This window comes from Dermochelys coriacea, chromosome 16 (assembly GCF_009764565.3).
Source record: "Dermochelys coriacea isolate rDerCor1 chromosome 16, rDerCor1.pri.v4, whole genome shotgun sequence".
Lineage (NCBI taxonomy): Eukaryota > Metazoa > Chordata > Testudines > Dermochelyidae > Dermochelys > Dermochelys coriacea.
In genome coordinates this window covers 12,097,074-12,113,505 of record NC_050083.1, presented here as the reverse complement: position 1 = coordinate 12,113,505, position 16,432 = coordinate 12,097,074, and the positions used below count along the sequence as shown (strand labels likewise).

The window sequence follows — 16,432 nt, the reverse complement described above, 5'->3', positions numbered from 1 at the left end:
TGGATTTCAGTGGGAATGAAAAACACACACATGCTGCAGGATGAGGCCGTTGGATTTTACTAGCCCAACCAGTTCAAAGCTACAGTATGTAGAAATTAAAAACCTTATTAACTGACAGGTTTCAGAGTAGCAGCTGTGTTAGTCTGTATTGGCAACAAGAAAAGGAGTACTTGTGGCACCTTAGAGACTAACAAATTTATTTGTTTGATTGTTTGATTTCATTGATTCTATAATGGCTCATCCCCCATTTTATCCCTTCTGTGAAATCCAGGCGGTCAGTCTATAGTGGCTCTGGTGATGAGTGGGGCAGCGATGCAGTATAAACACAGGATGCATCTCTGGCTGTGTGTAGTGGAAGGAATGTGTAATCAAATCAAAGCTCTGCAGCAACCATTTTTTGCAACTGGAAGTCTATTGGCTATTTGACACTGATTTCCCATCCTGCTGCTCCTCTTTCTTCCCATTGCTAAGTCACTATCTGGATGTAGGGCAAGGTGAAACCTTCAAAGCAAAACTCTGCTGTCCATAATGAAGTCCTGGTTAGAAGTTTTGGGGTTTGTGAAATTTCTGGTGACAAAGTATTGAATTCTCAGTTCTCTGTGGGGTAGGGAAATATTCACGGGGAAACTGAGGCACACAGGGACTGACACCCAAAGTCACACAGCAAGTCTTTAGAAGAGGCAGGAATAGTCATAGGCACCAGTCTCCTGATGTCTTTCCTGGTGCCTTAGTATTTTATCTAGGGTTTTATATTTGAGATTTTTGTGATGTAAATTCTGGGTGCTGTGCACTCTGTACAGCAGATATGAAGACATTAGTGAACTGTCTAATCCGTACAGTTCTTGTCCAGACTTTGCTTGGAACTGGGGTGTAACTGCCAGAAGAAGCATGACCCTACCTAGGGCTTTTCCTACCTTGAATGCTGTGGTGTTATTGGGTATTTGTGGAAGTAGTTTAAAATCCAAAGGTTGAGCAGTGAGGAGATGTGCTAAGCTGAGAACAGCAGCAATGTAGACCAGCGTAGTGCCAGGGCTTCACATGAAGGGAGGTGGAATAAAATGCACTGGCTGAAGTTGCTCATCTGGGCACAAGAATCTATTTTATTCACCCTCATATCTATAAAAATCAGCCTGCCACTTTCGGGGGACTAAATCTACTGTGCAAATATACATGTAATTATCTCATGCCACATTGTATTTGATTAAGTAATGAGGCGTTTTTCTACGAAATTTCCGTGATTTTAAAAAAGTATCTTTTGCATTGAATTCTGCACTTTAATTTGGTGTGAAATAGATAGCTCTGAGCTTTTTCATGTTTGCAGATGAAACAAAACTCCATGTCGTACTGCACTTTTCTGTTGAAAGTTCCTATCACTGACTCCAGTCTTTCAAACCTTATAATGATCCCCAAACATTAAAAAGAGATGAAATAATAAGGTTAAAATACTCCAAAAATTTCAAAGAAGGGAAAATTCACAGTTAAGTCACACAAGCAATCTTGACTGTGCCTTGGTAATGATTCCCTAAGGAATTGTGTGAGATGTTGGTTACATTGTGGTTAGACAGTGTGACTCCCCCAGCAAGTGGAGCTTGTGTGTGCAGGCTGTGATGAGCATAGTCCAAATGGAACTCCAGTACTGTGTCATTGTCTTCCAAAGGGTGAGGTGTGAATTCTCATCGGAGCCCTGGAGCATGTGTCCTACAGAATATTTTCATTTTCTCCCCACATTTTGTGTTCCCCACCTTGCAGGGTGCCTTTCATCTTTAATGTACTCTGATCCTCCTGGCCTTTTGCGTGAGAAGGTTCCACTGAAGTTAATGAAACCTCTATGCATGAGAGACTGCAAGATCAGGCCCTAAAACAATATCAACATTTAGTTTTGAAGCTACAGTTTGTAAAACTTCAGTACAAGTTGAAAGGTTTCCTCTGCATCCATCACTGAGTTCATCAATCAGTCAAACACACACAGTCTACTGAGGACTGTTGTACCAGCCAGAGTGATCACAGTTGATGGCGTTGCACCAGACATCGTGTAGTGATGTTCCCAGATCTGGCTCTTTCCTGTGAATTCACGAATCTCTGGGGCAGCCCCGTGGTGGTGCTAGATAAGGTCAGGGGGTGCACCCCTTTGTGCATTGATGGAAAGTTTAAGGGCACAGTGTGCTGGATTGTTTTTGGCTTTCCTGGCAACATGGCCAAAGACCATGCAACGCTGCTTTTGGATATAGTGAGTGAGTGGGTAGGGGTATTGTGACACCTTGTACTGAAGCAGGGAGGGAATCTTTTAAGTCAGCTGTGCCCTTCCCCAGCTCACCTCTTAGCTGACATCTGAGAGACAGGGATTTTAGGGCCTGTTCCAACTCTCACTGAAGTAAAATGAAATCTTTCCCTTGACTTCTAATGGGAGCTGATCAGTTCCTTACTGGGTTTCACTAACACTGCTGCTGTTCCTAGTTCCCATGTAGGGGAGCTAAGCTGTACAGCAGGGAAACCAACGGGACAGGAGAGAAAAGACAAAAGGAAATTCTTTTTCTTATCTGGGCTGCAATTTTGATTCATACCCAAGTCTCTTCCATCTCCTTTGTCTCTATCACAGAAGAAAATGACAGCTTTCTCATGGACCATTACTATGGCGCTGCTGGCTTGGTAGTGAATGGCCAATAACTCAGGATTTGTCCCTAAGTGTTATGATGCCACTCGGGGGGGGGGGGGGGAGAGGGCAAGGGCAATGTTATCATTCAGCCATGTTACAGTTGTTTTATAGAAAATGTAAAGGTGTGTGTGTTTGTATATTATTTTGGGGCATAGTAAGTGCTACTTGAAGGGGCAGATGTCAGTAAAAGACTTTTACTGTAGGGGGAAAAAAAAGCTGGTATTTGTGTTTGCTATCTGAGTATGGCAAAAATTTACTGTCAGTCAGATTTATCTTTATTTTTAAATAAACAAGAAAGAACAAAAGTAAAGTCTTCAGGAGAGAGCATAGTGTGTGGGTCTCCTTTGTGCAAGTCTGCACTAAGAGCTGAGAACAAATGGTTGCTGAGCTCTGCATGCGTGAAGAGTGCTTAGAAATGTAAAGGTTCAGAACACAGAAAATGAAAATGTCAGTAGTTTGTGCCAAAGAAACCACACGATCAGATGTAACAAGGGGAGATCCTTCAGTGGCTAAACAGGTGGAAGAGAATTAACAACTACTGATATCCAGTGTGGAGAGTAACGTTGCCATGGAAATGTGAGTTACGCCAGTGATGGTTCTACCAGTTCAACTGAGTGCTTTTTGTCACTTTCTTCTTCCATGGGACACAGATCCTACAGAGATGAACAAGGGTGAGAATCAGTATTGCGTGTGTAAAATGTGCTCTTAGTATTACAGGATTTTCTTACAGCAAAACTAGCACTATTTCTTGTGCATTTTCAAATTCCTCCTGCTTAACACACTAGAATCCCCAAAAGGTTAAAATAGTGTCAACTTCAGCAGCCTCTAGGGCAAGAAGTTGTGTAGCAAGAACAGTTCTCTCTATTTAAAGATTTAAATTGCTTCAGCTAGGATGTGGACTCGTCTCATTGCTGCTTAGGGAATATGAACAATATGCTTGCTCAGCAGCGAAGCTTTTTGTCAAGCAAGCAAATTGAGGTGAACGTTAAAGGTGAAACCCCTTCGCTGGGAGAAGAGAGAGAAACTGTTAAAATGCAGTATTCCTTGTGTGGGTTTGCATTGCCTATCGTTAGCTCATTAAGGGCTAGCAGCTGCCCCAGCCAGCTACTGGGTAGAGCTGGCTGTTCAGAGGGAAGGAAGAGGCATTTATTAAATGGGCCTGAGTATGTCTGGCCTTATCATTGCATGCTGGCTCAATGTTTTTGGAGGCCCTGGGTTTGACAATCTCAGTTTTCACTATAGTAGTGTTTAAACCTGACAGGATTCCAAAAGACTTGAGAGGATTAAGGAATGTACTGGTGAATGTGGAGTCTGGTGGCACTTCCCCAAGGAAGCCAAGGTATAGGCTGTTTGGAAAGGAAGGACTCTGCTCTAACACCAGCCCAGTATGTGGTCAGTGCCTATTGGTTTTACAATAACTGTGAGGTTTATGTCTCTTTTGGGGAAGGGGTCTGTGCAGCTAAAGTTCTCTCTGATTAATTCCTATCAAGGCATGGGGTTAGAGGGTTTGCTCCTGTATTCTTTTTGGTTTATATAATACTTGCTGTAAATACATTTGTGGCCACTAGGGAACGTCATGATTGTCCTATGGTGCACACTTGGCATTTCATGACGACAGCTAGCTTAGACCCTCCTTCTGACCCAGAGCTACTGGAGAGTCTCCACTGGGGTTACCAGTATAAGTTCTATAGTACAGAGGTGGGCAAACTATGGCCCGCGGGACCATTGTGCCCGGCCCCTGAGCTCCTGGCCTGGGAGGGTCGCCCCGGTCCCTCCTCCCCTGCAGCCTCAGGTCACGGCACTGCTGGTGCAATGCTCTGGGAGGCGGGGTGTGAGCTCCTGGGGCAGTGCAGCTGCATAGCCTGGCCTGACCCAGTGCTCTGTGCTGTGTGGTGCATGGCTGCCTGTCCTGGTGCAGCTGCGCCGCCAGCCAGCGGCGCTCCAGGCAGCACGGTAAGGGGGCAGGAAGGGGGGTTGGATAGAGGGCAGGGGCTTGGCGTGTGGATGGGGTCGGGTTGGTCAGAGGGTGGGGAATGGGGGCAAGAATTCCAGGGGCTGTCAGGGAGAAGGGGTGGTTGGATGGGGTGGGGGCAGTCAGGAAGGAGAGTGGGGTGGGGATGGATGGGACAGGGGTTCTGGGGGAGCCATCAGGGGGCGAGAAACAGGGAGGTCGAATAGGGGGCGGGGGGTTGGGCCACACCTGGCTGTTTGGGAAGACAGCGCCTCCCCTAACCGGCCCTCCATACAATTTCTGAAACATGATGTGGCCCTCAGGCCAAAAAGTTTGCCTGCCTACCCCTGCTATAGCAGATGGTTGAGCAGTTTTGATTCCATTAATTAAAGGGCAGTGGATGGCTCACTAGCCCATTCATTATATCATATCATATATATATCATGGTGCAGTGCATACTCTTGAATATGTTACATGTTGGGGTTTGCTTTGGGTTACTAAACTTTTTTTTTAAGCCACTTTTCAGAGAGGAGGCTGGAGCATTTAATTTGATCCCAGCTCCAAGTAATTTCAATGTGATTCTGAAGCTCTAAAGATGGCTCGATAACTCTCATAGGAACCCCATGTTGATCTTTACCTTATCTAGAGAATAGAATGTTTCCTCTTCCTTCAATCCAAGGCATGCCACTTGAGTTTTGAATTCTTCCAGCTGCTCTGTGCTCACGTTTTGGGCCCGGGCTGTTTTTAAAGATAAATATTAAATTGCAGAAAATCATTTGGCAGAATTGATTTTAGGAGATGTAGTGGCTGCATTGTACCTACCGTTTGTATGAGGCTTTCACAGCAACAAAGAGTAGCACTCAGATCTTCTACTCAAAAGCATGTATCTCTCCCCCTTGAGCTAAGGGAGCTGCATCCCCTCTTTATTCTTCTTTGCTGGGACCCTCTATTTCCCCTATTATTATTATTTATTGGGTGGGGGAGGGGATAGAAGAGACTTGTCTTGTCCAGTGGGAGATGAGAAGAGTTATGGGGTGTACCTAAAATCAAAACTGGTTCAGAGGTTTTAATATTTACCCTCCTGGCCACAATCTTTTTATCCTAGGACCTAGATAATTGTTGTTAAGCATATACACGGTGCTTTAAAAGATCTAGAATCAGCCACAGTTCCTGCCCAGGCCAGACTGGGCAGCTACTTAATTTTCATGCCCTGTCCCATACTTTCTCTTTCTTGGGACTTGCAGCCACTTTTCCAGGAGCAGATCAGAAGGAAGGATGCTCTTTCAGTTTAGGGCACTGGTCCTTGAGAGACCTGCATTCAGTTCCAGCCTCTTCTTGTGTGCCTTTGGGCAAGGTACATAATTTACTCTGTGCCTCAGTTCCTTCCCTGTAAAATGGGGATAATTAAACAGCTCTACTTTGCAGGGGGTTTGAGAGATGCTGTTGTAACAGAGGCTACATAGAGCATCTCTGACTATCTAGATCCTTTTCTGGTGCTGGGATGTGGCTTACTTACCCGAGATCGATAACTCTTTGTGGGTCCCATCAATGTGGTATAGTGTCATAGTGTCTTCGGAGCGGCTCTTGTTAAGTTGTGCTATGGCAGTTTTGTTTGGCCCTTCAGGAGAACAGGCACAAGGGGTGGTTAGAGTATTCGGTCCAAATCTCGGGAGAAGTGTAATATAAACCTATAAGGACATTTGACTATTCTATGATTTGGTGGTACTGTGTATAGGTGTAAAAAGCTCAGCTCATACAGACCTAGAAACTGGTGCTTAGATATGGCTTGGCAGACCTACGTGGCTGTGCTGACCCCTTCACGCCTGCAGGCTAAACCCTTTTGGAAACTAGTGTTAGCTGGTAGCAGAATGATCAGCTTTGGCAATTCTGTGTGTTTGTTGCATATGGAGGCCACTACTGGCTACGGAAATGACCTGATACAGACAAATCCTTCTATCACTAATGAGCATGTTGCAAAGAATTGCCCATGAGAGGAGGAAATTATTTCTTGCCAAGTGGGGGAAGCTGACCTCTGGATTCAGATTGGTTACACAACTCTGCTGTGGGACCAGATAAATGTGTGGTAGAAATGAGGAAGTGAAATGTAGGAGAAAAACCTTCCTACCTCTCCAACCACAACTCAATCCACCCTTCCCAATGGGATGCACTGGACATTTCTGCTTTTCTCCTTAGCATCTCTGGATTCTTACCGTGCAGGATCATTGTAAAATTGTCCCAGATGACTGAAATGTAACTGGAGTTGTCCACCACACACTTGTCCTTCCTAAAGGGGAAGAGACTAATCAGGGGACTAACCACAGAGGGAGACGCTCTATGGCTCTCTGGGTTAAATTCTGTTAGCCAATGTGAATTATATGCCTCTTTCAAACACAGAACTGCACACAAACCTTTTGTATGTATATTACATTAGCACCCCAGTCAACTGAGGTAAATCTAAAGGGATTGTCAGGGTAGCTGAATCCACCCTTCTGTTCCAGAGTAGCACTTTGTATGTATGAAAATAGGATTTGATGCAGGATTGACAGCCCTATATTTTAATGGCCCTTGCCCAGATATAGAACATGTACAATGCAGGCCAAAGGTGCTCCGTGAGACAATAGTGGAGCCTGCTGTCCAGAAGATCAGGGACTACTCTGAATGAGAAGGCCTAAGAGGAAGAGATGGAGTTAGGGAAGGCTGCACGGTGGCTCCTGGTAGTGGTCTGGATAAGCACAGAATAGCCATATGCAACCTCAGTGTGAGTCAGGGATCTTCAAGCATAGTTAAGAGTCACACTGCAAGAAAGACTTTGCACATTGTTTCATTAATGATAGTTCCTGGTAGCCTGGTCCTACTGAGGAAAATGTTAGTGTAAATATTTTCCCTGAGTAAGGGAGCATGTCACTATCAGTAAGGTCTGTGTGGTAAATGCTCTTACAGTTTCATGACTTGTGTGACGGGGAAATTGTCTTGATGGCTGCTAGGGTATATGAAGTAATAAGCGTTCTTTATCAATTCCATCTCCTTTAGGGTGTGTGGGTGCTGTGAGGCCCCAGCAACGTAGAACCATTTGCCCAGCAGCTGTGAAGATGAGGAGGGAAGAAAAAGAAACAAATTGTTAGGAGACTCTATAAGCCTCAGCATGTGTTTACGTGTAATGGTCCCAGTCAGGATCAGGGCCCCTCTTGTACAAGTCACAAGTATCTCTCCTGAACGTACAACTTAAATAGGCCTATTTTTTGTGGACGTAAGTTTTATGGCAGATTGCCAGTTACCCCATGCTTTTCTCACAGCTGGTGGTGATAGCCTCTTCTTACCTGATGGAACTAAAGCTTCCCTTGAAAGAGGATCAAGGTGCTGAAAAACCACAACAACCTTCTTATGCCATCAAAGCACTCTGTGCAATGCTCTACCCTACGTATGTGACCCTAGGCCAGCACCATGCTACCCATTTGTCCCAAAGTCGTGGTAGGAATTCTAGGTGGGGACCACTGTAATACACTGTTTTCAAACTTGGGGGGAGAGGTTGTGCTGGACCACACGCCCAGGAGAAGGGAAAGATACCAGATACCACCCGCCATGGAATAAACATGCTGCCTCGTCCACCAGCAAAGAGGATGGTGGCTCCTTGAAAGTCCTCCACCTTCCCTCCCTACTGCCTTGTGTAATGCAGCTGGCCGTGGGAACAGCTCGTGTGTACAGGGGTTCAGGCTCAGCTGGCAGCTCGCTGTGCTAAACTCCTCTCCTTTGCTCCCATGGCACTTACCTCCAGATTGGATGGCAACTATGCCCCACTCCCATTAGCAAGATGTGTCTTCTGCTGGCTGATGAAGTAGGGAGAGGGAATCGGAGCTCAGGGTCAGGGGGTAGGGAGAAGAGTTGGCAAAAACAGGCAAACTAACAAAAAAGAATAAGAAATCAAAAGGAAGAGGGGACACGGAAAAGACCAAATGGCAGAGAAGAGATGGGAAAGGAGACACGTAATGTAGGAGATTGCTGGGGATCAGGCAATTTTTTTTTACTTTCATAACTGACATGGGATGCCCAGAGGTGCCGGGGCTCAGCCCTGGGACAAATTAAGCAGTAGAGACATGTAAAGAAAGTGGACAGTAAAAAGGGGACATAGTGACAGCTGTGGCAGCACATGGTACAAGAGGAGGGGGGGGGCTTTCATGTTCCCTGCTAAGGAGCTGACGCCAACAAAATATGGCTGGAACTGCTGGCATCATTTTAGAAAACTGGAAGCATCCGTTAGCTTCTCTTGTGGAGCCCCTCCATGAGCTCTGTAAAGACAGGAGCCAGCTGCCCTGCAGGCATCCTTCCTCTGCAAGAGCTAACCTGTTAGGGCTGTGAGTGGCTCACAGAATGGCGAAGGAGGTCAATTGGTTTTATGCTGGCTTTATTTTCTCCTATGTCTGCAGAGGGCAGCGTTCCACCTGAGTTTCCAGACTGTAAGCATTGATTTTAGCTGCCATTGTGGCACTCTCTTCACATTGATTCCACAGTCACTGGCATCACTTCAGAGAGAGATTTATTGAGAATCCCCAGTAAAATAAGTGGCATGAACATTAGGATGCTGAACGCCCTAAGGTTTCAAGTATACTTTTTAGGGAAGAGGCCCATGCTCCTGGAATCCCCATTGCTTAGTATGTTTAAAAGTAGGTGGGGAAGGCACTAGAAAATGTTCCTCAGGGACCAATCCAATGGATTGAGGTGCTCTGTCAGGTGGTCTTCCTCTAATTTCTAAGGGTTCCCTCCTGGGTCTATCACTTGGAATCCAGACATCTCCAGGTCTTGGATTAAAACCTGCGGAGCACACCATGCTGTTGCCCAGTTTCCATTCAGTAATTTATATTTCAGCAGGTACTGATGAAGTATAAATACTACTCAGCTTGTAAGATTAAAAGCCTGACTATATGGTTAATTTTACTAAATGGTTCCCTTGCCTGCATGCCTGGCCTGTGCCTTGGTCTAAGACAGGTCCTTAATGAACCTCTGAGTGCCCCATCTAGAATATAAGCAACAGAAGTTGAGGCCCTTCCAAGGGCACTTCTTACCTTGGTCATTGTAGCATTGTCAATGGTCTCTGGAACTAGAGGCTCACAATCCAGGGGTTTAGCAGTAAGGAGATGTGCTAAACCAAGAATAATAGCAATGCAGGTCAGTGCCATGATTTCTTTTTGAAGGGAAGTGAGAAGCAGTGGAATCAAACTCACCAGCTGAAGCTTCTCATCTCAACACAGGTATCTGTATTTATAGACATTCATGGCTACAAATCTCAAATTTCCCAAATGTGCCTCAGAATCCAGGAATTTGCTGGCAACGTGTACCTGACTTGGCCAATGTTCTGTTTGCTTAGTGATGAAGCAATGAGAGGTGCTGTTCTGTTAAACTTCTAACATAAGGCTAAATTCATTTTTGGTTTATGGGGTGTGTTGACAGAAGGTAAAAAGCACTTGAAACAGATCTACAGACAAAATCATTTTCTAATAATTGGTTTCTGTTTGCATCAACTGAAATTAATTTCCCTTGAACATTCATACGGACACAATGCTGGTTGCACAAATATTCACAAAGTATTTTATAAAAGGGGGAGCAAATAGGGTGAATTGGAGTTCAGCAACTTGCTACATCATTAATGGAAAGCTTTCCCTGCTGCTCCCCTTCCCCACCCCAATTGTACTCATCAGTGGATGGGATGTGCCTGCTTGCTAATGAGGTATAATGGCTTCAACTTCCTTTACACTGTTGCTTCCTTATTCCTTGCTGATGACGGACTATTGTCACTGCTTAAGGGCTTATCTATTTTACACCATTAACTGTCCATAGTTCTTTAATTAATTAACCCCTCAGTATTAAATAAATCAATTTGTAATAATGTCAAAACTTTTAACTACTCATCCTTCTTTCCTTAGTTTCCTTTCAGCTTCTTTCTTTTACTGTCTGCTTTTCTGTCTAGATTGATCGGTATTTTTGCATTTCCTTTCTGAGATGCTGCCTTGAATGCATCTGCCAGATATGGCCTCCATCACTGCCTAAGTGGGATCTTCAGGAGTTTGAGGTGAGCCCTGCTAGGCTTTGTTGGCCTCCTCTTATACTAGCTTCTGTTAAGTCAGATAAGAAATGGTCATTTATTTTTATTACACAACGGCCAGGGGCCCCAAATGAAATTGGGGCTCTGTTGTGCTAGACACTACATAAATGGAGTAGGCTGGTTTCTACTTTGAAGCACTTAGTCTTAGTAGATAAGACAGACCAGGGAGGTGGAAAGGGAGAATTAAGCAGAGGCAAGTTACTAAGGCCACAAATGGAACCTGTGGCAGAACTGGGAATGGAACCCAGTTTTTCCGAGTCCCAATCTAGTGCCTTTACCACAGAACCATCCTTCCTCTCTAAATCATCCCAGAACCCTCTGAGGACACCTGTTGGATGTAGAAACCCTGTGTAACTATATCACCTGCTTTGTGCTGGACTTAAAAGCTATGTATGTTTGACTAAAGAAGCCTCAAAGTGGCACTTTGACAGCCTTGTGGTCTGAGATAATGGGACCCTGCTGAGGCTGTAACTAGAGCAGACTAAAATCCTTAGGGAACTTTCATATTTTGCTACATTGGCTTAGTCACAGCGTGGCTTATAAATTGGGTGATAGTGCTGTTAAATCCTGTGTAGGGTGACAAGGGATACCATTCCCAGGAAGGTGCTAAGCCTTGCCCACAGTGAGATATGGAGGATGCTGCCACTCTTAAAAGTAAACCCCTTTGGCATTGCAGACTGAGACAGAGAGCTGAAAACAAACTAAATCTTCTATCATGCCAGTATAATTCTATTGACTTGGAGTTGCACTAGTGTAAAGGAGAGAAGATTTTGGCGCTTTATTCAGCCTTTGTCTTTTTATATAGGTTCTTATGTTGGCACCCATCACTCTAGTATCTGAGCCCTTTGAGAGGGCTTGTCTTATGCCACTTCTATGCATTAATTTTGTTCATTACAGCATTAATCCCTGTAGATTTTAAGATTGCCTTGCTGGATTCACTGTTCAACTATTGCACTAGCAGTCTCACCAGACTAATAGATCTAACTTTGTATTGATAAAATGGCCTTTATAACCTGCCTTTCCTCCTCTGCTATTTCTCTAGATCCTGATAGACCAGCTTCCCTTGCTTAGCTATTTCCTAATCCTCTTAGATGTGTTACGAACAGTCCTTGGAAGACAGAGACCCACTTGTCAAACACCAACTGTGCACATAAGGCAAAGGAACTGTCAGTGCAATGCGAATGGACTTTTTTTTTTTTACTGTTATGACTTCTCTAGCTTCAGAGTGAGTTAACTGCTTTTAATCCCTAAGCTTTGTATCCTTTTGTTTGGTGGATATATAATATGATGGGCTGGTGGCCACATAGCTGTATGTGTAGCTAATTGTGTGCACTTGTATTTGTCCTTTGATGAAATTTAAATGTCTCTTTCCTGAACACTAGCATTTTGTGACTGAATAACAGTGGACTTCTGTCAGATATAATCAGCCCTTCAGTGTCTGTGCTTCTTTTGACATACTGTCAAAGCTTATCTGGAACTGTTTCCCATCAGTTCTATTATGCAATTATAGCAACATTTCCACAGCTGCCTGCCTCTGATTACGATTTCCCCTTCAAACCTAGCCTAGGGTAAGAGGGAGGGATTGGGATAGGGTAGATCTGGCAAAAAGTCACCCATGTTGATGAGAATTCATGCAAAGTAGCACTGAATGACCATTTAAAGCTGCAATTTTTAACTTTCTTCCAGGAAGCAGGATGCTAGCTGTTCCTGGAAGAGAAAATGAGCTAGTTGCTTCTGTGGGAAATCCAAACTGATCTATGCATACGTTGAGCTCTAGTTGTAATATGGGTAGCTATTACCAGTTGAATGGAAGCTCATGCACCAGGCCATGCATCTTCCCAAACTTAACTGAATGGCTGAAAGAAGTCTTGGCAAAGCCAGCAGGTGCAGTAGGTACCTGGACTAAAACTTACTCTAATGTACACATTTTGTCCTGCTCACACCCAATCAAGAATTAACACAGTTTTGAAACATGATTTAAACAGCTATGTGGGGTTATTGGAGCCTAGTGGAAAAGACTAGTGCTAGCTGCTTTCTTTTCTTTTCTTTCCAGCGGAGAGAGTAACCTGAAGGGAAAGCAGCTTGGTGGGCAGCTTTGTCGTACATATGCTTGAACAACTCGTCTTGACTGGGGTAAGTGATTTTGATGGATCAGTATTTTGTGTTTTCTATTATGGCTAAATGGAGGATTTAGTGCCTGGGCTGGTGAATCGTCTATGAAGATTTTTTAGGATTTGTTTGTTTTTCAGATAAAGGGTCTATCAATTGGTCTGCTTGCAGCGATGGGCTTCATCCTGCAATGAGTGCCTTATAGGCAGAACCGTGCCCCCATTCAGAGTCCTGCCTAAGCCAATACGGCTCTCTATGCAGGTGATGTGCTCTGTCCCCATGATGCTGGTTGCAGGATCGTAGGGGGCTGATTTAAGCTCCACCTGTGTTAGAGCTTTGAACCTGAGGATATTTCTGCTCCTCTCACCCCTCTTAATTTCCTGTGAAGAAGCAAAAAACCATGAAAGTCCCATTTCAATGCTTCAGTTTTAAATATTTATTTAAAGTTCCACAAAAAAAAAGGCGAACAAATGAAAATTCCAACCTCATGAAACATAAAAAACTATCAACAAAAGGATGAGAAATGGAACAGAGAATGTGTGTGGGAGTGCTAGGAAAGAAGCAAGCAAGAGATGAGATTATGGTAACTTCAACAGAAAGGCACTTTAGGAGCTGAAGAATGATTGGGATGAGAGGCACTCAATGGCTGAGCCCTGCGCTGGCAGCTTGAGGTATTTTGAGGAGAAGCACCAGAATCGGAAAGGGAGTTGAGGTATTTGAAAAATCTTGTTAAACTCACTGGAAAAACAAACTGAAGACCATTGCAAAAAAGAATACATAAAATGACCTGTTTTTCTCCAAACAAAATAATCCATAGTCCATACAAGACATGAAAAACTCCAAAACAGGCACTGAAGCATTTGATACAGTACAGCTCAGATTACATAATATTATTCCTTATGTAGAATAGAGATTACCATAATTATCTTTTTTAAAAAAAAAAACTCCAAATTTACACACAGAGTCTAGATTTCTACAAAAACCCCTCCAAGCTTGGAGGGGTTCTGAAGCAACAAGGTACCGTAATTTCAGCTTTGACAGACAGGTCCTGACAAGATTTTTTATTTTTTTAAAATAAGATCAGCTGTTGGATCCCACTGTAGGGAATCACTGCATATAGAAGAGCTGGCAAGGAAACTATACACATTAACACAGAAAAACTATTTATATAACAGAAACAACCCAAGCTAGCTCTCTTCAAGGCTCCCCTACAATTGAATTCTTACAGCTTTGGGGGGTACAACTTGCCCACAGAAAAATAAAACAGTGAAATGCCATTAAAAAACCCAAGGACACACTTATTTTAGACACATTTTTGTGCGGTCTATTTACTGACACCCAAGGCAATTATCTTTACAAACCTAGATTTAAAAAAATCATTTGCCTTTAAGTTAGTGTGTTTAAAATATTTTAATTTTTTCTTCTGATTTAGCTAAAGACTGCAAACTGCCCTCCCGCCACCTTCTCTTGTTCTAGAGAGAAGTCCCCAAGGTTGTTGGCTTTTTTGGGTCTGTGGCAAAACATTGTAGCACCTTCAGAACCTTAAATAGTTTAAAATCATATATAAAACACCACACTTTTTTTTTTTAAGAGCACCAGCGATTTCACAGTGAGAGGTAGAAACAAACCAGACGAGCCCATCCTCTCTCTCTATTTTAGCACCAATCTCTTCCCCCCCGCCCCTCCCCCCCCAAACATCTATTTTCCCCTTTCAGCTTTGGGACTCTCCCCCACCCTATCATCACACATGAGAAGGGACGTTTATTAGACTGACTCACGGAAGGAAGAACTTAATTTTTTTTTGCTTAAATAAAATATATATCTATATATTTGTTTCTCTTCTAATATTGCACATCAAATGCTTCCTGTACACAGAGCAGCCAGATTCAACTTGCAAATCCACTTATGAGAACTTCATCTCTCTCTCTTATTCAGCGGTGAGCTGTCCAGACGATGATGAGCTCTTAAAGGGAGGCTCTAATTTTATGGAAAGAACATTTGGTAACTCAGGAACTGGGTAGGACAAAGATATGCACTGTAGGTTTCTTCTTGAGATCTCTCTCTATTTCTTTGGTTGTGAAAAAAGCTCTGTGTATGGAATTGCTTGTGACATCTGGCCTTCAAGTTCCTGATCTCCCTTCACTGTTCATGTCTTGGCCCATGCCAGGATCACCCCAGTGTTCTGCTTTTTAAAATTTCTTTCAAGACTATGCTGGAGAATCGACTGAGTTCGGGAGATCAAGGTTCTTTAAGACTTTGAGCCCTATGGCCAGAGCAACAGTTGACCCAAATGACACGACCCAGCCATCTGTGCTGAAGAGGGACAGGGGATCCTACTTAAACATGTAGGCCCCCCCAAAAGGGGTCAAAACCTTGGAGCACTGTAGAGATCACAGTTCAAAGGAAGCATACGGGTCCGACCTCGAGGTGATACTGTTTCTCTGGCTCGGATGGTGGAAGGTTGTAGATGTTGACAATTGGCAGCTGATTAGGGTCCTGTGTCCGAAACATAAGGACAGTCTTATGCCAGTGTCCATCCTGAATCTGAAACAAGAGGGAGAGAAAATGGGTCAATTAACTGAGTGAGTGAGATCCCTGGGGGGAAGAATAATTTCCATCAATATATGGCTGAAAAGCACTATCTACGGAGACAGGTAAGTTATCACCAGTTCATAGTTATGGCAAAGTGAGACACTGTGGATTGGGGAAATGGAGGCAATGTGATCTAGTGAGTAGAAGCTGTGAGTACTCAGCATCACTGAAAATGAAACCTCTACGCTGAGCACCTAAAATTAGATGTCACCCTTCAAAGTGTGGATTTGAAAGATGGCCACTGACTCAGTGTAACCCTGGGCAAGAGTTGGGAATTGAAGACAGATCTCTCAACTCTATACACTAGGTCACACGGTCTCCAGGCAGAAAACTCTTCTAAATAAAAGGGGTACTCAAATGTGTTCTCTATTTTAAGCATTTCTATAGTATCTCTTACTGCAGAATATAAGTGCTGCCCAGGTTAATTAGATCTGTATGCAAATTGCTCATAGTGGGGTTCCTAGAGGCTAATGCTCTTCCAGCACTGTTCCCTTGTCTTTTTGGTTTTGGTGGGGAAGCACTGACAAATAGTTGGATCTTGCAGCATGCTCTAAGGGTACTTAGACTTTGGCTAAATTTAATGTCTTCTGGTTTCTTATGTCCCTGTGAAGTCCCCTTGACTGGGCATGCTGCATCTCCAGTTTTCCCACTTTCTATTAGGTCAGTTTGGGTTTTTATTTTTTAGCTGCTTTGTTGGCCATGTTGTAGGGGTTCTGTACCTTGCAATCATCTGTTGCCACCTCTGGCTTGAATGGCCCTTCTGCCTCAAATATCTGTCCATTCCAGGCCTTGAAACGCACAGCTTTTTCTGAAGGCTTCTGAGCTGACCCTTCCCTCCACACTGACATGTTCAAACAGTGGATGGTGATGTGCTGAACCACCTCTGAGCTCAGTAGGTGAAGGAAGTTCATCTGGACTCTACCAATGTTGAATTCCAGCTGTTAAGGCAACAAAGAGATGATATGAAAATTAAGACACCCCATCCCGAAGACCGTGAGTAAGGTACACCCAGTAGGCTTAGAGTGGTGCAAGT

General features: G+C 43.8%; 2 protein-coding genes and 1 long non-coding RNA gene across 5 annotated transcripts in view; 1 reads left to right on the top strand and 2 right to left on the bottom strand.

Moving 5' to 3' along the window:
- Nucleotides 1–2,834: 2,834 nt before the first annotated feature.
- LOC119844283 (alpha-1-acid glycoprotein 2) lies at nucleotides 2,835–9,827 on the bottom strand. The gene is made up of 6 exons (XM_038374917.2): nucleotides 9,662–9,827; nucleotides 7,543–7,685; nucleotides 6,815–6,888; nucleotides 6,121–6,222; nucleotides 5,242–5,342; nucleotides 2,835–3,306 (listed from the first exon to the last, which is right to left on the bottom strand). The coding sequence occupies exons 1-6, from the start codon at nucleotides 9,773–9,775 to the stop codon at nucleotides 3,235–3,237; spliced, it is 606 nt and encodes a 201-aa protein (XP_038230845.1). The 5' UTR covers nucleotides 9,776–9,827; the 3' UTR covers nucleotides 2,835–3,234.
- Nucleotides 9,828–10,570: 743 nt separating this feature from the next.
- On the top strand, nucleotides 10,571–13,180 carry LOC122456880. Its single transcript, XR_006276037.1, has 3 exons — nucleotides 10,571–10,665; nucleotides 11,741–11,923; nucleotides 12,752–13,180. It is a non-coding gene; the product is annotated as an uncharacterized LOC122456880 (long non-coding RNA).
- A 567-nt stretch (nucleotides 13,181–13,747) lies between these two features.
- The window catches only part of LOC119844294 (collagen alpha-1(XXVII) chain B-like), a 307,212-nt gene continuing 304,527 nt past the window's right edge, over nucleotides 13,748–16,432 (bottom strand). For all 3 annotated transcript variants that reach the window (XM_043498719.1, XM_038374938.2, XM_038374939.2), the window contains 2 exons: nucleotides 16,119–16,337; nucleotides 13,748–15,351 (listed from right to left, as the gene is read on the bottom strand). In XM_043498719.1, the coding sequence (XP_043354654.1) occupies nucleotides 15,205–15,351; nucleotides 16,119–16,337 (366 nt within the window). In that variant the 3' untranslated portion in view covers nucleotides 13,748–15,204. The remainder of the gene's footprint in view (nucleotides 15,352–16,118; nucleotides 16,338–16,432) is intronic.

Excerpts from the sequence above, each read along its gene's own strand:
- LOC119844283 (XM_038374917.2), bottom strand. The coding sequence starts at position 9,775 with ATGGCACTGACCTGCATTGCTATTATTCTTGGTTTAGCACATCTCCTT. Across the intron at positions 6,889-7,542 it reads GTCACACAAGTCATGAAACT|GAAGGACAAGTGTGTGGTGG; the intron begins GTAAGAGCATTT and ends CTTCCCCTTTAG. Across the intron at positions 5,343-6,120 it reads CAAAGAGTTATCGATCTCGG|CCCGGGCCCAAAACGTGAGC; the intron begins GTAAGTAAGCCA and ends CTTTAAAAACAG.